The following is a 23,826-nucleotide window of genomic DNA, read 5'->3' on the forward strand; positions in this document are numbered from 1 at the left end:
CAGGCTGGCAAATATTCTTGCATATTTCCACTCCTCCTCCAATTCACACATGGCTTTTCATCCGACACTGCAAGGCTTTAGAGCAGAGGTCTCTAAACTTGGCAACTTTAAGACTTGTGGACTTCAACTCCCAGAATTCCTCAGCCAGCTATGCTATACTGGCTGAGGAATTCTGGGAGTTGAAGTCCACAAGTCTTAAAGCTGCCAAGTTTGGGGACCCCTGCTTTAGAGAGACCCAACATCTCTAACCTGTAGAAAGCCTTGACTACAAATTCAGATCTCAACTGTAGATGCTAATTGTTGTGGCCCGCCAAGGGGAGCAGCCGGCAGACTCGCACAGTGAGGGGCCCGTCCTGGAGTCTGGGAAGGCTCTGATGAGGGCTCTGCATCGGAGGCAGAGAGGGGGCCAGGGCCATCCGACAGTTATCAGCTGCCTTCAGAGTCGGAGATGAGTGGGGCAGAAGAACAGCTGGAGCCTGTTCCCAGTGTGCACATGTGCAGAGCTGCCAGGGGAAGGAACAAGAGTCGACTCGGGAGTAAAGCCACAGGTGGATGATGAATGGCCCCCTCCCCCCATAGGGAATAAAGAGGAGCGAAAGGGGAGTGGTGTTTGCAGGAGACAATTAGTTCAATTCATTAGAGTGAATATCTGTTCCTAACATCTTGCCAAGTCATGGCTGCTACAACGTGGTGTTTGGAAGATATCGGCCTGGCAACTCTCCAAGCCTGATAAAGGTCTGTAGTTGTGAAATCTCATGAAAGACCGTTTGCTGGGACTTTGCTGGAGGGGAATTCCCTTTAACCTAAATAAAAGGGGTTTTATCGGGAAGAGTCGGAACACTTACAAGCTGCTAACTTTAGTCAAGGAGCCCTCAACAATCAAGAGAGCCCATCTAATGTGCCAGCGTATGTACTTATTAACCAAATATTTGGGGGGGGGGGGAATTTCGTGTCTCACACCAACACGACGTGCACATGGAAAAACACCAGAATCCTATCACATATCAAGCTACTGCCAGTCATAAAACAGGCAGGCTTCTTTTTAATTTCTTGTTGCTAGTATTTGCCTGCTTTGGAGAGCCTCAATTTTAGCTAGAGGTTTCCTTGTGGCCGATGGTACGCCAACCTTGGAGAGAGAGAGAGAGACTCCCCTCTTACTGTCCGGTAGCCATTCTGATGAGGTGCTCTTTATCGAATCGGAAGAGATGCCACCCCTCCTCGGTGGAGAGATCGGACGCCCCGTGCCTCATATAGTACTCGATCGACGGCTTATTCCAGACCACGACGAGAAAGTGCATGCAGCTACAGTTGGACTCGAGGGCGATCTGCTCAAGGGTAAACCCAGAGGATTTGCGTTTGAGAAGCAAACGTGAAGACGTTCACAATGTAATTCAGCAGAATATCTACACTACAGCAGGGGTTCTCCAACCTTGGCAACTTTTTAAGACTTGTGGACTTCAACTCCCAGAATCCCTCAGCCAGCGAAGCAAAGCTGGCTGAGGGATTCTGGGAGTTGAAGTCCACAAGTCTTAAAAAGTTGCCAAGGTTGGAGAACCCCTGCACGACAGCTCAAAGGTTGACCAGTACAGCTTATTGAAATGGCCGCTTAAGGTGGTACAGTAAGGTAGAATTGGTGACTTCCTTCACAGCAGTCACTGCATGCAGAATTGTATCCAGGTAGTCCTCGACTTGTGACCACAATTGAGCCCAGAATTTCTGTTGCTAAGTGAGACATTGGTTAATTTCATTTGGCCCCGTTTCATGACCTTCCTTGCTACCATTGTTAAGTGAATCACAGCAGTTGTTAAGTTAGTAACATGGTTGTTAAGCGAACCCAGCCTCCCCGTTGAGTTTGCCGGTCAGAAAGTTGCAAAAAAAAACGATTGCTGCAACTATCCTATCATAACTATGGGCCAGTTGCCAAGTGCCCCAGTTTGGGTCACCTGACCCTCAAGATGCTGCAACCATCATAAATATGAGTCGGTTGCCACTCATTCAAATTTTGATCACGTGACTGTGGGGATGTTGGAACCCCTTGTAAATGTAGAAAATTGTCACACTTTCTCAGTGGTGTTTGTCACTTCGAACGGCCACCAAATGAACGATTGTAAGTCGAGGACTATTATGTCATTGTATCGGCATGCAGAATTGCTTATACAAAGCTGGAGGCGCGTGCTCTAAAGCAGGGGTTTCAAACTCGATTTCATTGAGGGTTGAGTTTGACCTCAGGGGGTGGGGTGGGGGTGGCCAGAGGGGGCGTGGCCTGCTCAATGTCACTCATGTAGTGGCCCAAGTGCTCTGCCAGTGAAAATGGGTTCCCAAGCTCCGTTTCCAGCTGCGATGGCCTCCTGCAACCTTCTGCCAGCGAAAATGAGTTCCCGAGCTCCGTTTCCAGCTGCAGTAGTTTCCCGCAACCCTCTGCCAGTGAAAATGAGCTCCCGAGCTCCGTTTCCAGCTGCGAAGGTCTCCTGCAACCTTCTGCCAGCGAAAATGAGCTCACAAGCTCCATTTTCACTGGCAGAGGGTTGCAGGAGGCCGTTGCAGCTGGAAACGGAGCTTGGGAACACGTTTTCACTGGCAGAGGCACCGTGGGCCGTTTCCTCATTGTCTCCAAGGCGGCCCTGATCCGGCCCCCAGGCCTGGAGTTTGATGCCTCTGCTCTAATGCAATGTTCCTCCACCCTGGCAACTTTAAGATGCATGGATTTCAAGTCCCAGAATTCTCCAGGCAGTGCAAGTGGCCCAAAGTGGAGAAATAATTGCTCTAAAGCTAACTGGGCAAAGCAGGTTGACTAGAAGGAGATCGAGCCATTAAACATTTTGGTTAAGATCTGAATCTTTGCATGTATAAAAATAGTTGCATTTTCATGCATGCAGCTGTAGGTCATTGCAACTCAGCTATATTTTCTCTCTCTTAAGAACAGCAATATTGCAAGTTGTAAAGTAACATTCAGTCATGAAATCCTCTGCAATCAAAAGAATTCATAAGCAGTTTTAGCCGTTGGCTGCAAATGAACTCAACTTATGACAGAGGTCAGAAAATGTAAGATGGTGGGCTCTATTACCTTGACTTTTTTGACCCTTACAGACACCCTGGTTCTGTGGACTCCTTTTGTGGCTTTAAAGAACCACGGATGGTCCTCTAAATTTAATGTTCCATCCTAGAAATGGCCATTTGGACTGAGGAATAATGGAAATTTTAGCCACCAACTTGTGTGGAAGGAATCCATTTTGGGAAAGTTGCTTTGGCTCATTTTTTTTTTTTTACTTTTCTGCAGCTGTTTAGCAATAGAGTTATCCAATGCAAATGATGAGCATAACATTTAAAATATAACTTAAATGTCTTAATTGGATACTTGCCTGACTTAAATTTTTTAAAAGTTCCGTTCCAATGCCCCAGCCTGCCAAAACACAGTTAAGAAACTCAGTTGTCTGAATTGGAAATTTTCCATTGTTTTGTTCTAACCCATAGAATTATATGTACAATAAGCAAAGGCTTTATTCTACAAATCCCTACAAAATAAGGTGGAGGGGGGGAATTTGGCTGGTTTTTGTTTCTGATCTTTTGAAAGAAAGAAAAATATTGTAATTGCTTAGCTGCATCTATCAGGATGGCACCAATCCATCATCGGGAGCAACATTTGCACAGCAAACTTATATTGCCGTGTTTCTCACTTTGGCAACTTGAAGATGGGTAGACTTTAACCTGCTGATGTTGGGAAACATTGCTATATTGGACAGTAACGCGTTCTTGGATCCACAAAATCTAGATGAACTTGGATTGTACAACATGTTTGAAACCCATCACCCCAATTGGTTACGAGATACGAGCAACCACATTTCCTGCAATTTCACCACGTCACTTAAGACGTGATTAATCCCAAAGCAGAGGGTTGGTTTGGTGATTAAGCAGACAGGTTAGAAAGCGGGAAGCCATGAGTTCAAGTCCCGCCTTGGCCCTGAAAGCCAGCGGGGTGACTTTGGGCCAGTCAGTCATTCTTAGGCCAACCCACCTCACAAAGTTGTGGTTGTGAGGAAAACAGAAGGAAATGGGTGTGTTAGATCTGTTTTGAGTTATTTGTAAAAATAGTAAAGGCAGGGTACAAATAAATAAAGCAAAGAGGGAGGAAAGATTAGGGGACTGGAGGCTAAAGTATACGACGAACGGTTGCAGGAACTGGGCATGGCTAGTCTAGGGAAGAGAAGGACCAGGGGAGACAGGATAGCAGTCTTCCAATATTTGAGGGGCTGCAACAGAGAGGAAAAGAGGGTCAAGCTGTAGGCCAGACAAGGAACAATGGATGGAAACTGAACAAGGAGAGATTCAACCTGGAAATGAGGAGGAATTTTCTGACAGTGAGAACAATCAACCCATGGAACAGAAGTTGCCTTCAGAATATGTGGGAGCTTCATCACTGGAAGCTTTCAAGAAGAGACTGGACTGCCATCTGTCAGAAATGGTGTAGGGACTCCTGCTTGGGCGGGGGGTTGGGCTAGATGACCCACAAGGTCCCTTCCAACTCTGTTAATCTATGTTTAACTTCCAGGATGATGTCTCAATTTCAGGGCTTGCCTGAGTGCCAAGAGTCCTGTTTTATATACGCTAGTCTTCGATTTAACGACCGCAATTGAGGCCCACATTCCTGCTGCTCAGGGAGACATTTGTGAAGTGAGCTTTGCCTCGTTCCACAAACTTCCTCGCCACAGTTGTTAAGTGAATCACTGCAGTTCTTAGTAGCAAGGTTGTTAAGTGAATCTGGCTTCCCCATTGCCTTTGCTGGTCAGAAAGGGGACCCCGGGACACTGCCATCATCATAAATATGAATCGGCTGCCAATCTTCTGAATTTTGGCCAAGCGACTGTGGGGATGTTGCAACAGTCAAATGAAAAACAATAATAATTCTTTTTTTCAGTGCTGTTGTAACTTTGAGCAGTCACTAAAGGAACTGTTGTAAGTCGAGGACTGTCTATATTCAACCTTTATAGCCAAGAGAGAATTCTGGATTTAATAAACACAGGGTGGGTATCATGCCCCAGTTGGAATCTGACTCTGAGGCAGAGGAGGAACAGCCAACAGGGAGTGGGATTGTGGCTCCAGAGTTTGTGAAGGAAACTGGGGAAGGGCAGAGGCCAGCTGGGCAGTCAGAGGAAAACCCAGGCCCATCCCCTCTCCATCCTAGGGCACGCAGGGAGGAGAGGATAAGGGAGAAATGTGAATGGCGTGGTCTACGGGGAAGGAAAGGGCCTTGATCCCCTTCATGGGCTTTGGCAACCAAAACTTCTGGCATGCAAAATTATTACTGGAGAGCATGATTGATGACTCTTGGTTATGGATGTGTCTCATTGGAGAATATACATCCAGGGGATGGGGGGAAGACCAGGGTCAAGGGTGAAATGAATGATGTGTCAGAGTCGGCTGCAACTGGGAAACACCGACATGTCAACTCCTAATAAATCAATATTTTTTACTCTGAGAGATGTGGCTGGAGACTTATGATTTGAATGGGGGTGGATTTGTCGGAGCCCTGACAGTCCTGATTCCACCTGGTGGTTCTTCTGTTTTCTGGCTATTATAAATGGGCAACAAGGAAACAGAATTGTTAAAAGTTACCTCTATATTCTTCCATAACATAAAAGTCTTCTAAGTATAACAGCTTGCCAATCCAAGGGTCGTATGTAAAGTAATACATAGCAAAAGCTACAATACCTGCATCTGTGGGAGTGGGAAAAAAAGAAGCATTGCTTTAAGGAATTATATCCCCAACATGAAAAGGGCAAGGCTGCCGAGCAACTTAAAGAAATCCAGTTTCTTTTAATTTCATCAACTCAACACGACGGATCTTGTGATGGAAGTGCTTCTTGGAGAAAAAGGGGATGCATGAAGATTTAACGTAACCGCTTACCTAACTGCATTCTGGTAAGGACAATCTTCCATTAAAATGGACCAATAAATTACAGTAATACCCCTCACCGAGTCATTGCATTTTATTCTGAACTGAGAAACAGGCCAGCGTGGGGCAGGGGGTGTCAAGCCACAACAGATCTTTTTATATATACATTTTTTTTCTTAAAATACATAAATGCTTATTAAACAGTGTATTGTCTGGATCAATCTATACAAGATATTAATACAATACTAGTAATGCAAAATAGTAATCATAATAATACTCATGTTTGCTTATATATAATAAAATTCCTACTTATACATATCAGTACTCTTTCATCCTCTAATTTCCACCCCTTTTGTCTGACGATAGAACATATCCCATATTGAAAAATAGTCTGTTTCTTCCTTATCTTTTATTATTATTGTCAATCTATCCGTCTAGCTACAGCAGATCTTTTTATCACACCCTGGCAGCATCTAGAATTTTTTGAGCACTCCTGCCAGTGTCTTTCCTTGCACACAATTAAAAATTAATGCAGTGTTGCAGGCTAATTCTGCCCATTGCCAGGAGTTCGATCCTGACCGGCCCAAGGTTGACTTGGCTTTCCATACTTCTGAGGTCGGTAAAATGAGGACCCAGATTGTTAGGGGCAAATATGCTGATTCTAAAACTACTTAAGGAAGGCTGCAAAAGCACTGTGACGTGGTACATAAGTCTGAAGTGCTATTTAGACTTAACAAAAGGTGAGAATTCACCATGGCTAACTCGCTGCTAACAACTCGCCAAGACCAACTTGCTGTGGAACAATTTAACAATTCTATTTAATTAGTTAAAATTAATAAAAAAAATGTTTTAATTTTTGCCATTCAGATTTCATTCTCTCCCTCCTTTTTCATCCTTTTTGTAATGATTCTATTCCACCATTTCTTTGATATTACTGTAACTCTTGTCCCGCAGTGAGTTGGCCATAGCGAGTTGGCCACAGCAAATTGTCATAGACTTTCATGCACTCGGTGGGAATAATGGATTTGTGAATATGAAATCACAGCTCCTTTCACAATTGCTGTTGCCTTACCACTAATTGTCTTCGACTCTCCGTTCACCTCAGACTCACGAGCAGCAGGAAAATGTCAGAAGGAGCCTCTGCATATCATGAACATCTCTGAAAGTTCAATTAGTATTTTTTTTCTCTGCCTTTTAATCCTACAAGCCATTGGGAAAATTAAGCAGGAGGAGGTAGGCAGAAGTAAAATACAGCCAGCCATTCTACTTCTGGGCTGAACAAACAGAGGTTCTTTAATGGAAAAATAAATATGTTGGTGTTATTTTTTTTAAAGGGTGTTTTATATTTGGGACTCAAAACAAAATAATTATAGGCAGCTATTAAAATGGTAGTAAGTTTGCGTTGTGGGGGAGGTGGCATAAAAATTTAATAAAATAAGTTCATTAAATGCTGTGCTCGGGTGGCAATACATCCTTAGACCCCTCAAATTATCTTTTAATTGAAGGACTTTACTTGAAAAGTTGACCTTGTATACCAGTAACCCTTGTGAGACCACTCAAAGAGAACCCTGATCTCATCTCCCCTAACTCATGATTTTAGGCCAAGTTTTTAGACTTACCTAACATTACATTTTCCGATGATACCTCTGCTACTAAACACTGGAAGAAGGGACGTGTTCCAAAACCATCTTGAAGTAAATCTGAAAAATGTTCACGCCATTGAATGAACGGTGAGAAATACTACATGAAAATCACAAATGAGAGGGTCACTCTCAGCTGGGGCAAGTAACGGGAGCTCACTCCATTATGTGACGCTAGGGATTCAAACCGCCAAACCAGTGACCTTTCTGATCGACAAGCTCAGCGTCTTAGCCACTGAACCACCACAGTTTCGTTCAGTTTTAAAGTGAATCTGGCTTCTTTGCTGACTTTGCTGGTCACAAAAGGGGGATCACATGACCCCCTGCAAAGGTCGTAAGCGTGAAAAGCGGTCATCACTTTTTTCAGTGCTGTTGCAACTCTGAATGGTCACTTTATAAAACGTAAGTCAAGGACTAGTTGTATAAAACCCTCAAAAAAAACCTGCTGTTTTTTTACCTGTTTCTGTTATTTTTACTGCTTCGGGCATGTTTTCATAAGCAGCCAGTTCCTGCCAAGGGAAGAAACCAGAATGTCACTGGGATAAAGAAAATGTTATTTGTTCGGACTTTTCAACAGTTGATAGGTTAAGACCCTATTCGACCCCATCATCATCTCCTCTCTTATTCTTTATATATATATATATATATATATAAATTTTTTATTTTATTTTTAATACAAACAATCCGTCATCCATTAAACAGTGTATCATCTGGGTACAAATATGTTGTGCAATAACAAAGTTACAGTCATATTCATTGCATTAGTATTAATTCTCTACTCTTAATACAGATATACATAATATATCTGATTATTATAACAATCCTCATCTTATTTAATTCTACTAACAGATTTTCTAACAGATTTTCATTAATCTTTTGTTTCTAACTTTCATATTTATTCTTTAACCATCGATAAAATAAATCCCATATCATATAACATTCAGTTTGTTCCTTCTCTTTAATTGCAAGGGTTAACCTATTCATTTCTGCCAGTGGTAGGATTCAATTTTTTTTACTACTGGTTCTGTGGGCATGGCTTGGTGGGCATGACAGGGGAAGGATACTTAAAATCTCCAATCAGAGGTGGGATTTGCCGGTTCTCCAAATTATCAAAATTTCCGCTACCGGTTCTCCAGAACTGGTCAGAACCTGCTGAATACCACCTCTGATTTCTGCACATTCTAATATTTTCCTGATTGCAATTCTCTTCAATAGGAATCTCTTCATTCTCTTCATTTTTCCTATTTTGTGCAAAAACCATTCTAGCTGCAGTTAATACATGACTAATCAAATATACATTCTCTTTACTATAGATTTCAGATAAAATCCCCCACAAAAATATTTCAGATTTTAATAAATCAATATGCTGCTGTATCAGTTTTTTCAGCTATGTATGTATTTTTGTCCAATATTTTTGGCTACTACCCATGAGCACTTATGGTAATATGATCCAGCTATCTGGTGGCATTTCCAACGTTTAGTTGATTTATCTTAACATCCTTGCCAACCTTGCCGGGGCAAAATGCCATTTATGAAACGTCTTATATGGGTTTTCTTTATATGCAGTTGACATTGTTAGTTTATAGTTTCTATCCCAAAATTTCTGCCATTTATCTAGTTCTATTGTATAACCAAAATTTTTTGCCCATGCTATCATTGTTTCCTTCACTTGTTCTTGTGATTTGATACCCAATAAATAGCTTTTATCAATCTTTCTTCTGGTCCTGTTTGTATCTTTTCCAATTCTGTCAATTCTTTATAAAAACCATATAATTTAGCAACTTTTTCATATCTAGACCAGTGGTGGGATTCAAAATGTTTTACTACCGGTTCTGTGGGTGTGGCTTGGTGGGTATGGTGGGGGAAGGTTACTGCAAAATCCTCATTCCCTCCCCACCCCACTAACCTGCTTTCCAGTTCCGTTCTCCTGTGCAGGGCAACAAAAGAAGACCCAGCCGATTAGCTGGGACTCAATGGGAGGCAGAGAATAGATGGGGGCAGGGCCAGTCAGAGGGGGTATTTACCGGTTCTCTGAACTACTCAAAATTTCCACTACCGGTTCTTGAGAACCGGTACGAACCGGCTAAATACCACCTCTGATCTAGACTGTATCTGCAGTTGTGAATACCAAACCACATCCGATCCCTTCCTTGCTCATTCAATTCTTGTTTAGCTTTGAGCTCCTCTCTTACTCTAATGAGTCGCATGATATGTGGACAGTCCTGCGGCTCGGCTGGTCGCACTCGGAAGCGATTCATGGGGTTGCTGTTGCCTTCCATAGTGACCGTTTGAAGCAGCAGAATGCCCGTTCGCTTCCCACAGAGGGGTTTGAGCGCTCCTGAGCCCCTGCTGAGGCTGCTTCATTCACCATCTCAGAGTGTTGATGGTCAGACAAGGCCAGAAAAAAGAAACAAGAAGACCGAAGAAGAAGTAGAAGCAATCTTCCTCCTTTGCCACTCTCCTTTCCCCACGTTATCTTTTCTCCTTCCCGTTTACAAAGAATGGAGATTAGAGATGCGACTTCTGTTTCTGGCTCGCTTCCATCCCAGCTTGTGCTGGGGTCACCCAACAGGCTCTGATCATGCAAAGAGTCACAATGGGGCCAGCATCACAATATCCCATCTCTGCTCATCTTCTCCCCTATAAACAATTTTCAAGGCAAGGTGAAAGGTGAGGAGGGAAGATCTCAAGGTAGGCCAACTCTGGAGTCTACTTCTCAATGTTGGAAATCTCAAATGAAGGTTTAGGATTTGACTTAGCTTTTCTCTCTCTCTTCTTCTTCTTCCAAGAACCAACCGCATAAGTCAATGGATGTCCCCCAAAAGCGGGTGGTAAGAAAAATGCCTGGGAAGGCCACCTACAATACTTCTTCATTCAACGTTGGGAAAAAAAGAAACTGTAATAGCAATAGCATTTAGACTTATATACCGCTTCACGGTGCTTTTACAGCCCTCTAAGTGGTTTACAAAGTCGGCATATTGTCCCCAATAATCTGGGTTCTACCAGCTCACCTCAGGTTTTATCCACCTCAAGGACGGAAGGCTGAGTCAGCCTTGAGCCTGGTGAAATTCGAACTGGTGGCAGTGGGTAGAATTAGCCTGCAACACTGCATTCTAGCAGGAAGGAAGGAAGGAAGGAAGGAAGGAAGGAAGGAAGGAAGGAAGGAAGGAAGGAAGGAAGGAAGGAAGGAAACGGAGGGCAGTAGCTATAGCACTTATACTTATATACCGCTTCATAGTGCTTTACAGTCCTCTCTAAGCAGTTTACAGAGTCAGGATCTTGCCCACAATAATCTGGGTCCTCATTTTATCGACCTCAGAAAGATGGAAGACTGAGTTAACTTTGAGGCTGGTGAGATGTGAACTACCAAATTGCAGGCAGCCGGCAGTCAGCATAAGTAGCCTGTAATACTGTATTCTAATCACTTCGCCACCACAGCTCAGGAATAATAATCTTGCCTTTATCCTTGATTTGTATAACCAATTTATTGTATAAGACACAATTGGTTGGGCATGTTTAATAGGCTGAAGTCTCACACTAGCATGGCAAGGCCAAAGAAATCTGTAAATTGTCTTAATCCATCCTAAGAGTCTCTCAGCCCCCATGTATCACAAAACGGGTCTATGACAATTCACCACAGCCAACTCGCCATAGGACAAGAGTTAACACTAGTATCAAAGAAATGGTGGAATAGAATCATTCAAGAAAGAATGCAAAAAAGGGACAGAATGAAATGTGAATGGCAAACCTAAAACGTTTTTTATTTATTTTAAAGAATTACATTGAATTGTTAAATTGCCACATGGTAGGGGCGCCATGGCGAGTTGGCAGCAGGGAATTGTTCCAATCTGTCATAAAATGTGGTTTTCATACTCACTTCACACCAACATTAGAGCTGTGGTGGCTCAGTGGTTAGAGTGCAGCACTGCAGCTTCTTCTGCTGACTGCCAGCTGACTGTAATTTGGCAGTTCGAATCTCACCAGGCTCAAGGTTGACTCAGCCTTCCATCCTTCCGAGGTGGGTCAAATGAGGACCCAGATTGTTGGGTGCAAGAGGCTGACTCTGTAAACCGCTTAGAGAGGGCTGTAAAGCGGTATATAAGTCTATACTATTTCCATGGAGGAATCATCCATGTTTTAGACCTTGTACCAAAAGAAAATCAAGTTATATAGCATCACAACTGAGCCGCTGTTTTTATTCAGGGCATCTTTCAGTTTTCGTTTCTCAGTGTTGCACTTATGAGGTATAGATAAACAGGTGACGTAGCTTTTGAACAGGCAGGAATATTCCCAGAAAGGGTCAAAAAAGCCCAAAGGACAGAAACAGGAGCATTTTGTGACTTGCATATGTTGGAGAGGCTCCTGTCATTTAAAGAGGACTTAAATGCCACAGAGAGATTGAAGCTCTGTTGAATTTGTCTAATAGATATTTTTTTAAAAAAATCCTTGCCACTTCCATATAATTCTTTTTTTTTAATAAATGAGGGCATTGCACTTACAGATAAGAAAAAAAGAGTTCCTTCAAATGATAGTAATAGGCCTTAGGATCAGTAATAATTCTGCTGACATATGTGCTTTAATTGATCCTTATCTAAATTGCTAAATAGTTGCATCCAGTCTACAGTGGATTCATTTCCTCAAGAACTTTGGTCAAGAGAAACAATAAAGGGGATTTTTTTTTCCTTTGGTTTTAAAAATGTGCGAATGCCACATTTGTTAAATCCTTCAGCCTCGTGGGATAGTTTATATTTTCAATTTGGGATTTTATCTTCTGTATAGAGGGGGCCATTCGGGACTTAATTTAACAGAATAACAGAGTTGGATGGGACCTTGGAGGTCTTCTAGTCCAACCCCCTGCTTAGGCAGGAAATCCTATAGCATTTCAGACAAATGTTTGTCCAATCTCTTCTTAAAAACTCCCAGTGTTGGAGTATTTACAACTTCTGAAGGCAAGCTGTTCCAGTGATCAATTGTTCTGTCAGGAAATTTCTCCTTAGTTCAAAGTTGCTTCTCACCTTGATTAGTATCCACCTATTGCTTCTTGTTCTGTCTTCAGGTGCTTTTGAGAATAGACTGACTCCCTCTTCTTTGTGGCAACCTTTTAGATATTGGAACATATATTAGATTGTGCAGAAATGGATAGTCTTACATTGAAAATCAGACAAAAAGAAGACAGAATATTATCAAACATGAAACTTATTTTACCAGTAGTTGGGGGGAAAAAAGGGTGGAGAGTAAGAATGGAAATGGAAGCAAATTAAATACCCAGACAACACAATGTTTATTAAGCACTAAGAAATGTAATAAATAGGAAATTAATAAAATTTATTTTAAAAATATTGCTATCATGTCATCCCTAGTCCTCCTTTTCATTAAACTTGACTCATCCTGTTCAATTGTATGTCTAGCCATCTTGTCCTATCAAAATGTGATAAGCCATCCTATTTGGGATCCTTGCATGGTGAATGAACAGGTATCCTTGTGGGTCACTTTTCAAAGCACAAAAAGGAAAATTATTTCATAAAAAGCATTCCATAAAAAGCATTAAACCCGTCTAAATTCTCAGCCGACAGTGGCTTATTTTCAGGCTCCCTTGGAATACAGCTGTGCAAAACACCTGTGCAAAATAAAGAGTGGGATTTGACAGATAGCTAAACTTGCTATTCTAACCATCGGTCAAAACCTGCCGTGCTCCTACCTCCACCCCACATTAAGGATCCATACAGATATTCCTATTACAACCATTCATTTAAAGTTACAGCAGCACTGAAAAAACGGACTTATCACAGTTTTTCACACTTTACGATAGTTGCGGCATTCCCCAAGGTTATGTGATGGAAAACTCAGCCGCTAGCGGCTAATGACTCATATTTACGATGGTTGCAGTGTCTCAGGGTCATTTGATATATTTGTGACCTTCTGACCAGCAAAGGCCACGGGGAGCCAGATTCACTTAACAACCAGATTACTAACTTAACAACTGCAATCATTCCCTTCACCACTATGGCAAGAAAGGTTGTAAATGCGGCATAACTCGCCAATGTCTCACTTATCGGCAGAAATTTTGGGCTCAATTGTGGTCATAACTCAAAGACTACCTGGTAGAGGAATGTTTCCTGCTGGTTGAGGATGGGTCACCGAAAAGGAGAAAAAAACGAAGCCGAGGGAATCCAGCAATTTCTATCTTTAATATATCATTAATATGTATATATCATTAATAAGGCTATTGCCACTTAACAGGCTCCTCTAGTAATCTGCTTTTCAAGGACATCATCACCTATATGTAATTTATTTAGGAAATGCTACGATCCCATTTCTAACCATTTATTTACATGAATATTGGTCTGAGAACCAATCCAAGAAGACCTTATCTTTAGCAAAGTTAATTAAAAACCAGAAATGATGCGGTAAAGCAAGTTCAAAATCCATGACCTTTGGTCTAACATAAATCAAAATTATTCAGATTGGAATGAAAACTTCAGAAAGCTGGAAAAGGATCAAAACTTTCTTTTCGAAGGAATGCTATGATGTTTGCCTTCGGTCTTCACCTGGTCCTACTTCTGCTGTTAACCATCACTTGCCTAACCGCACAAGCTGCAAATCGTAAGCAAACTGTTGGGGTCTTCTTTCAACGACTTCTGGTGAACTAGATACCCCACATGTTAGAATCAATGGGAATCCTTTGGAACTTGGCTTTTTTAAAAAGTTGGATGTAGTAAGGACAAGTATTAAAATCCGCAATCTTTTTTTATATATATTTATTTTTTATTAATATAAATAGAAAGCGCAACATGTTCAAAATCCATATAAACTGGTTACAATTCTTTTGAGTGATATTCATCATAGTAATAATAATAGTATTCTCTAATAACAATCTTATAATAGTGCTTTTCCCTCATAATATTGATGCATATTAATTATTAGTACTAATCAAAATTAATTAAAATTAATAAGCTACAGTGATCAACCCTAATATTCAAATTAATCTTTGTCTTGTAGTTTTTGAAGTTCTAACTCCTGTTTCTCTCGCTTAACCATCGATAAAACAGATCCCATGCCTCAAAATATTCAGTGTCTTCCTTTTCTTTAATTTCAAATGTTAATTTATTCATTTCTGCACATTCTAAAAAAATGTATTCTCTTTTCTAAAATCTGCAAATTTTATATGCATCTGTTAGAAACTAAAGAACACAGACCTCGGGGGATATGCCTGCACAATATAATTTACCTAATGCAGTTAAAGACTTAACATGCTAAACCTGGTTAGTTCCTTTGAAGCTTAGCCTATTGTGCAAACCTAGTCCAATAATGGTGATTGTGGGAACCTAAAAGGGGTTTAATTTAATAGCCAGCATATAGTGCGAAAGAAGACAAAGATGAAAGATTGTGTCACTCAAGATTCAGATTATCTTCTATCATATTTAGTTCTCACACAGATACGGGGAACCATATTACAATCAGGATTATAAATTCTCCGGGATCATCTACTTGACTCCAACTATTGCTGAGAAACGGAATAGAAATATCTTGACTGACTCAAGAAAAATAAATGCATTTTAAGTCGAATTTTTCCTCTGTGGGAACCAGCTTCTGTCTTTGGGCTGAGAGGGCTCAAAAACATGTTATAGCCCTATAATCATGGGAATATAGCTGAAGATAATTAGAATTTTTAGAATGCTGAGTTTAGATATTTGCAGAAAGAGATTGTTCTTATCTGCTGGCAATCTAGGCAGTGGTGGGATTCCAATAATTTAACAACCGGTTCTCTGCCCTAATGATTTCTTCCAACAACCAGTTCATTAAACTGCTCAGTAAATTAACAACCGGTTCTCCCAACGTGGTGCAAACTGGCTGAATCCCACCGCTAAATCTAGGACAGAAACATAGTTATAGAAGCATCTATGGAAATTCTCAGTCACCCAGATCATGGTTGTCTCTGAAGAAGCTTCTTGGATGAGAAGGAAAACATCTTCAAAGAAAAACCAGAAAGTCCAATTGCCTCTTGAAAAAAACACCTCTGGGATAGTTATAGAAGTGAATTATTATTACTTTTATAGAGGAATTTAAAATTAAATGAATGCCCTTATAAAGTCTTATGGTCAGCTATTATTCACGCCAAGCAAAAATCTAACCCTTTCTTTTCCAGACAGGAAAAAAGTAACTTGCTGGTAATCTGAGAAAAGGGGAAATAAACTAGAAAAAAGGAAATAAGAACATTTTTGTTTTGTTTTTCTCATATAATAGAAAGGGACCAGGTTCACATATTGCAGTAAACCTTAGTTTGTTTTAACTGAATCTTGTTAAGTAAGTCTTATTTGGGTGTTCTGACATGTAAAAAAGTGTATCTAGTCCAGGGGTCGGCAGCCTGCGGCTCTGGAGCTGCATGTGGCTCTTTCATCCCTCTGCTGCAGCTCCCTGTCACCAGTCGGCTCCACAATTGATAGGGCTTTTGGTTAGGACAGGTAGAAGAAAAAGGACGCCGCTGGACTAGGAGGAGACTCTATGATGTGGGAACTGCACTTCCAGTCAGCAGAGGAAAAATGGTGCCACGCTAGGAGGAGACTCCATGGTGGGGGAACTGGACTTCCGGTTCGCTCCACAATTGATAAAGCTTTTGGTTAGGACAAGTAGAAGAAAAAGGATGCTGTGCTAGGAGGAGACTCTATGGTGGGGGAACCAGAGTTCCGGTCAGCTCTAGAATTGAACGGGGAGCTTCTGGTTAGGACCTTTGCGGCTGTTTGAGTATTTTAAGGTTGCTGACCCCTGATCTAGTCCAACATTTCTTACAATAGAAACAAAGCTCCTAATCGTTAAGCATGGCTTGCTATGCTCTGTTTTTATCTTTCTGCTAAGCCATCACTCTGGCTTATGAAGGACAATAGCTGAGCAGACAAGACTGTACCACATCAAAAAACAACTAAACTATATTATGGTTAACACACAATGCATGAACCTCGTGAGGGATCTGCACTTGAAATTTGCTCTTGGAAGTCTGGTGGTGACTAACCACTAGTGATTGAACTGAACTCTGCCTTGTTTTCCAGCTGATTGCACCCATGTTGCAGACTTTGATAACTGTGCAGGTGATACAGTCGATTTTTGCCCTAAGGGGATTGCCTGCAGTTGTAAAGATAAAGTTCCTTATTGCAAGTAAGTAACTTCCTTGTTTTGAGAAGTAGGGATTTGCAAAGTTCAGTCTCTTCTTTAAAATCTCCAGAGATGGAGAATTTATAACCACCAGAATGGATAACTTTCATTCTGAACTTTTTCCTTCTTGGTAAATTAAATCTAGGTCTCTCTCTCTCTCTCTCTCTCTCTCTCTCCCTATCTATCTATCTATCTATCTATCTATCTATCTATCTATCTATCTATCTATCTATCTATCTATCTATCTATCTCTATCTTTAACTCTCTTTCTTCATCCATAACTTGTATTGTTATTTCTGGTGTAGTTTCCAAGATGTGGAAAAACTTTTTCGACTATCTTCTCTGTACCTTGTCTTTATGTTCTTGAACATGGCTATCATCTCTCCTCTAAGTCTTTTTTTCCCCTTCCTGACTTCTCAACGTTAGTGTGCCTGTCCTTGCAGGCATGTCCTCAAGCTCTTGAATCATTTTTGTTGCCCGCCCCTGAAGCTTTGTTGATAGGCAATCTTTGTCTGAATGCTTGAGGCTGATAACGCTACTTACCAATGTTACTCCAAATGATTCTAGCACCCGGCCCTAGATTTGTTGGGTGGATTAGCACCCAACTTCATAGTACAGGCTATGGTTTGCAGGGAAAGTGGTTCAAAGCTTCTCAATTTCTACCCCTAGCTGTCCCTCCTACCGAAACAAATGGGAAGATTACTGGTACATGGGGCCCCAATGTAATTATCTGTGGAGCACCTTGGACTTGATATTGATGATCGTGGTTCCTGCAGTAACATTGTCTACAGTTGTCTTCACCTTAATGCAGTGGATTGCCTACTGTAGAAGCCAGCCGAAAAAGAGCAGGTGAGTTGATTGGGGGCAGAGAGACGATTCTTATTTGATTAAGGTAGGATTTATTTCCACCAAATCCCTCCCCTGATCAGTGAACTTACAGGTAACATTGAACTAAGAGCTGTTCTGACCTGGGCGTCCCCAAAAAGCCCTAAGCAGACTCTTTGTCCCGGCAAAACCCTTTTTATTAAATGAAGGTGAATTTCTTGCATTCACCTTCAGCCTAAGGCCTGGCAAACAGTCTTTCAAGGGTATAATTAGGAGCACAGACCTTATCTAGCTTGGAGAGAGCTGCCAAATAAATATTTTCAAATGCAGTGCTGACAAGGAAGGACACAGCACAGAGTTTCTGAGATGCACAGGCAGATCTTCACAATGATGCAACGAAGGAATTGTTTCCTGCAAAAGCCCCCTCCCCGTTTGTTCCTCTTTTAATCCCTATGGATGGGGCCGTTCAACATCCACCTGTGGCCTTACTCCCACATCGACCCTGAGTTCGTAGTTGTTTTTTTCTTTTGGCAGCTCTGTGCATGCGCAGCTGGAAACCGGCTCCAGCTACTCCCCTGCCTCACTGCTGTCCGACTCCAAAGGCAGCTGACAATTGCCAGCCTGCCCTGGCCCCATCTCTGCCTCTGATGCAGAGCCCTCGTCCAAGCCTTCCTCAGCCTCCAGGACTGGCCCATGTTCCTCCCCAACCTCCTCACTGTCCGGCTTTGCTGCCAGCTCCACTAACCGCCGGCGGGCCACAACAAGAGTGTCAAACATCCTAATGAAGAGAGAGCTTAGGAGCAACAGAGAGATGGTGTTCATATAACATACTAAGTCATAGTTTGTCTAATTATGGTTTGTTTATCACCTTATCATAAGCTGAGGTCGTCCGTTTTTAATGGTTTATGATCTTAACCACAGTTTTAGTGGCAAAGGCATCAGGCTAGAAACCAGGAGACCATGAGTTCTGGTTTCACCAGGCACAAAGCCAACTGGTTACCCTTGAACGAGTCACTTTCTCTCATCCCTAGGATGGAGGGAAGGGCAAGCTCTTATGAAAAACCTTGCCAAGAAAACTGCAGGGATTTCTCCAAGAATTGAACACGACTGAACAAAACAAATTAGCTTAGCTTAGTTTATAGTTTTTTCTCCTCGTCAAGGGTAGGCTACATTTATGTTTAATATTTATTTTCTTTTTTTAATCTGATTGTTTGGTAATATTTTCAGAAGTCAAGGAAGGCAATCAAGGCTCCCAGCTCCTGTCATCTCAAATAATCCCCAAGGACAGCTGGTAAGCAAACAGGTTTTAAATTTATTTCATTGCTGTTATTATGGCTTGGTTTTATTTATTATGGGTAATTTTGTTTTAATTTTATGAGGCTTTTAAAGAGCTGTTTTGCTTCTACAAGAAATGGCTGATAGTTATTTTTTAGACATATCTTGCCTCATTGTTTTTAAACATCCCACTTATTTTCCAATGGAAATTGATACCAGATCTCTGATCTACAAGGTGTGATTAATTCATCAATACTTCCAGGATTATGTGAAAAAGGTGGTATAAGTTTACATTCAATGTGTATAAGTAAATAAATGGGATGTAAAAAAATGATGAAAGAATAAATCTCCAAAGTAATAACTCACCCTTTTGCACATCCGGGCCTAGGAAAGAAAAACCAAATAGCAAATATAAGACAATGACCTTCTTAGAAAGAGAGGAACAGAGCAAGAAAGGTCTGTCTCATATGGAAAAGAAAATATGACGATACTACCCGTACAATGTGAACAATACTTTGCAAGCTTTTAGAAAGTGAAATGCCCAATTTTGATCTCATAAAGATGCATGGTTGACTTTTCCACCCCCAGTTTTATTTTTCCTCCATCAACATAATCTTGGCCTATTTCGTTTTCAGAAAAATTATTATCTTGGGATGCTCTTTTCCTGTTTAAAACAATAATCAAAATCAAAGCAATCTTCTTATTTTCCATTTCTGATTTTTCTCACGCAGGGCGCCTTTGTGATCCAAAACCAAAAGGAAAGCCCTTTCCTGACAGATTCAGGTATGACCTCCTGGGATAAGGAGTTGTGTTTTCTATCACAGGGGCTAAATCCAGATTGTTAACTTCCTTTCACATTCGAAAAGGGAAGCTCGTGTAGTCCCAACTAATTTTAAGCATTGGTTTCCCTGGATGGAAATCCAATAAAGGTAGTCCTTGACTTACAACCGTCCATTTAGTGACATTTCCAGGGCTACAGAATGTTTTTATGGTTATCTCCAATTTTCTCATGACAGCTACTCACCCCAGAGACCTCTTCCAAGGATAATCCCACCTGCCCAAGATGCACGGAGTATCCACTGGGTGAATGACATCCCAAGTGCAGATTATGATCAAGAAATCTCATTTGAAGATCTGCCTATGAGGCAGCTTCCGGTATGTCCAAATTTTAGTTATGCACAAAAATGGCATTTTACAGTGTTCTGGATGTCAGTGGATGCCACCTTTGCTTGTATGAAGAAATTGACTTCAGTTTCCATTGATTTCTGCTTCAAACTTGTCATAGTTTCCTAGAATCCATCAGTAGCTTTGAGAGACACGTTGATGTAGAGCTTTTGTGGGAAGGAAATAATTTGCATCGTTGTGCAAATAGAATTTTTCCCATGGTTTTCTGGATCCTGTTGCTACCACAAGATCTTGTCTAGACACCTCCAATTTTTCAGACAGTCCTCAGTAGACACCGGTATTTAATCGATACTCCTAACTTAAATCATCAAGTAAGAAAAAGTAAGACAATCAGACAGACTGAACTAAAGAGGTAGTGTTTCTAAAACTACAACATAAAAGGAGCAAAATTTAATGGCTTTTGCATGGCATCCATGAGCACCCTATGGAAGGAGGCTACAATCATTAGTAATAATAAAAGATAATAACCAGAATCTTATAAGAATCCAGGCAAGAACATGGGGTTTATTTGTTTATTTAGAATGTTTATATGATTTCCCAGTTCAAACTAGGTGACCTGGATTAAAAATTGAAGTTACAATCATTAGTAATAATAAAAAATAATAACCAGAATCTTATAAGGATTCAGGCAAGAACGTGAGATTTGTTTGTTTATGTACAATGTTTATCTGACTTCCCAGTTCAAACTAGGTGACCTGGATGAGGTTGCCAAAAATCATATAAGTCATGGAGCCAACTCTAGCATGATTGACTTGTGTCAAATTTCACCTGGGTTGGACAAGGTTGCTATCAACTACTAGAATAAGCCAAAGCATTGCTTATAGTTAAATGGGACAGTTCCCATGAACAGCCCAAAAGTATGGGTTATTTGATTTAAGAGAATTGTATCCAATATTTACATTGAAAAGGACACAAATGGACTTCGTGTATCTATCCATCCATCCATCCATCCAAGCTGCTTGAGGTTCTGCTTGTCCTTCCTGGCTACCAAAATAGAACCGACAATCCATTTTTCTTTAAGCTCTCAGAAGAGAGAGAGATACCCATGTTCTGTTATATCATGCCTTCTAGAAGTCAATGTTGCATGTCCCAACTAAAATCCCACCATTTAATGAATCAGATGATTTCAACCTTTCCTTTCTTAAGACCCACCATCACTCTAAAAGAAGTAGGGTCATACCGAGCTTATTGGGCTTTTGTTTGTGTATTTATCAGTTATGGCACATTCTAGTGATCTAAAAATTTAATTATGGTGTTGACTGTGTTTCTTGTTGCTATAAATTCAAAACGGAGCAGGAACTGAGGATAAAGTAGTATTGTTAAAATAGCATTTGCACCTGGAAGCAGTGTTCCCATGATCAAGATATTACTTGATTGTAATGAGTGAGACCTGACTAGTTCAAAAAGCTATTTTATTTAGGCTCTAAAGGTCAAATTTTCAGAGACTATTCTAACGCCAGTGTCCAGGAAACATCCATTCTACATAGATTTTAGGCTTATCAGTTCTGAGCTGCAAAATCTAGACAATTACTAAATGGCATAAAATCATTAGTTTTGAAGGCACTTAGTGATTGTTCAGATGTTTTGTAGCCTGGATAACATAGGTCCACTTTGCTTTAACATACTCAACTAGCTATGGTTGGCATGCTCTCTTTCTCAGTTCTCCTTTCTTTTGTGGACTTTTCAATTGGGAGAAATAAGTCAAGTGTCCTGTCTTGAAGATTGCATCATTGAGAGAAACACTGCCTTAAATGACTTTTAATCTTAATTTTCCTTTACAGAAACCTAAGACATCATTTCCTCTTCCTGATTATGGGGAAAATAGTTCCCAGCCAATGAACTATCTCCGTACTAATCCGCCCACTAGATATGTTCGTCCACAGTATACATATAACTAAAAGGAATTTCAGAAAACTAAGTAGTGCCTTATGGTATAATAAACTATAAGTTGAATACTTTCGTCTGTTTATTCTTTATCCCTCAGATTTGTAGTCCTCAAAATAGTTTTTAGGTGGATCCAAAGGTGCTTTTTTTTTTTCAGGAGGCAACTGGACTTTCTTGTTTTTTCTTTGAAGACATTTTGCTTCTCATCCAAGAAGCTTCTTCAGCTCTGTCAGGATAGCAGGGAATGGAAGGATCTATATTCCTTGCTGACAGCTGGTCCTTTGCATCCTTTTAGAGTTGACGTTGGGGTACATGATAACCCCACAATATCTCAGTATTTATTTCGCAGTCCCACATTTCAACTTGTATCCTAAAGATGACGCCAGATTCTTAATCTTAAAGGGGCTTTGTTTTGCATTACCACAGTAGAACATCAGTTGTGCTTTGTGGAGAATTGTTGGGAGAAATATCCACCTGGTTCAGTTCCAAGCTGGGAGAAAGACACTGGAAACATGGAGGCTAATTGTGAAGATGGTTTATTGATAAAGCAGAACCACATGCGTTTGTGGTTCTGGGCAGCTGACAAAAATGGAGTTAAGAATTGGGTTTTCTTTGGGCCCTGTATTTGAGCTTCCTATTCCTATACAGGAACATGTATTCTATTGGCTATTGCCAGATTTGTATGGGGTCATGTAGGGGTCATAGCTGGCTCTATAGGCAAGAAGAAATGCAAATCCTAGGTGTTTGTCTGAGCTCTATGGTTTGGTTGAAGTTTGAAGACTGCTCTGGGGATGATGCAATTCCTATTGTGGGTTAATGGCTTTCATCCTGTTTTTAGTTTACTTTATTGTCATTGCACCTCAAACACCATCTTCAGTGCACATCATGACCATGACCTTGACCATGAAAATAAACACGCACATCCTTCACCCTCCACACATTGAACCGAAAACCCCCGACACCACACCAACCATGCACTATACAGTAGAATTCAACAGAGCTACTGCCCTGGGATAGAAGCTGTTTTTCAGCCTATTTGTCCTTGTTTTTATTATCCTGTACCATCTGCCAGATGGTAATAATTTAAAAAAGGATTCCAGGATGCGATGGATCTTTGAGGATGTTTTGAACTTTCTTAAGGCAGCGGGAACTATAAAGCTCTTCCAAAGAGGGGAGAGGGCAACCAAGGATCTTCTGGGCAATGACGTTAACCCTCTGGAGTGCTTTCCTATCTGCCCCTGTGCAATTGGCAAACCATATGCAGTAAGTTAAGATGCTCTCTATGGTGCAGTGGGAGAAGGTCACCAACAGTTTTTCATTCAGTTGTTTTCTGAGAAGTCTCAGGTTGTATAATCTCTAATGGGCCCTTTTGACCAGGGCTGCAATGTGGGCACCCCAGATCAGGTCCTCTTTTAGGGTAACACCCAGAAACTTAAAACTGGCCACTTGCTCCACTCAGTCTCCATTGATAAGCAAGGGCTGGATGTGTGATCTGTTCACTATAAGCTCCTTGGTCTTATTGGTGTTGAGGACCAACTTATTGTCTCCACACCACGAAAGCAACCGGTCCACCTCATCTCAGTAGGCAGACTCCTCCCCCCCTCCCCAGATGAGTCCCGCCACTGTTATATCATCTGCAAATTTAGCAATAGTATTACTAGTGTGAGTGGGAATGCAGTTATGCACGTAAAGAGTAATAGAGTAAGGGACTCAACGCACAACCCTGTGATGTACCAGTGTTAAGAATAGTACCAGTGTTAAGAATGGCTCTTGGATGAGGGTATTTGTTTATGAATAGAACTATCTACTTGTCTTCTTTCAATAAGCTCTTTATCTCTTAAGTGCTAACCTGCCCTGGACTATTAAGAAAAGGGGAGGGGGGACCTCCTACAGTATCATTTTAATTTGTGATAGGATAACTATTGATTATAACCCATACAAACAAAAGCTCTTTTGGAGGTTTTGTCTAAAAACGGGAAA

General features: G+C 41.0%; 1 protein-coding gene and 1 long non-coding RNA gene across 2 annotated transcripts; one reads left to right on the top strand and one right to left on the bottom strand.

The window, feature by feature from the left end:
• Positions 1 to 879: 879 nt before the first annotated feature.
• Positions 880 to 9,809, bottom strand: SATL1 (spermidine/spermine N1-acetyl transferase like 1). Its single transcript, XM_026703023.2, has 6 exons — positions 9,723 to 9,809; positions 7,988 to 8,039; positions 7,510 to 7,590; positions 5,611 to 5,712; positions 3,360 to 3,400; positions 880 to 1,325 (listed from the first exon to the last, which is right to left on the bottom strand). The coding sequence occupies exons 1-6, from the start codon at positions 9,807 to 9,809 to the stop codon at positions 1,155 to 1,157; spliced, it is 534 nt and encodes a 177-aa protein (XP_026558808.2). The 3' UTR covers positions 880 to 1,154.
• Positions 9,810 to 14,059: 4,250 nt separating this feature from the next.
• Positions 14,060 to 21,906, top strand: LOC113437946 (uncharacterized). The gene is made up of 7 exons (XR_015745059.1): positions 14,060 to 14,133; positions 16,575 to 16,680; positions 17,347 to 17,526; positions 18,730 to 18,793; positions 19,509 to 19,560; positions 19,794 to 19,932; positions 21,744 to 21,906. It is a non-coding gene; the product is annotated as an uncharacterized LOC113437946 (long non-coding RNA).
• The last annotated feature ends 1,920 nt before the right edge of the window (positions 21,907 to 23,826 follow it).

Source organism: Pseudonaja textilis, chromosome 12, assembly GCF_049901715.1.
Source record: "Pseudonaja textilis isolate UNSWEBS1 chromosome 12, rPseTex1.2, whole genome shotgun sequence".
Lineage (NCBI taxonomy): Eukaryota > Metazoa > Chordata > Lepidosauria > Squamata > Elapidae > Pseudonaja > Pseudonaja textilis.

Coding starts and splice junctions, on each gene's coding strand:
- SATL1 (XM_026703023.2), bottom strand. CDS start 9,809: ATGGAAGGCAACAGCAACCCCATGAATCGCTTCCGAGTGCGACCAGCC. Junction 7,591..7,987: donor AGTAAAAATAACAGAAACAG/GTAAAAAAACAG, acceptor AACATTTTTCAG/ATTTACTTCAAGATGGTTTT. Junction 3,401..5,610: donor TGTTATGGAAGAATATAGAG/GTAACTTTTAAC, acceptor GTGTTTTGGCAG/GCTGGGGCATTGGAACGGAA.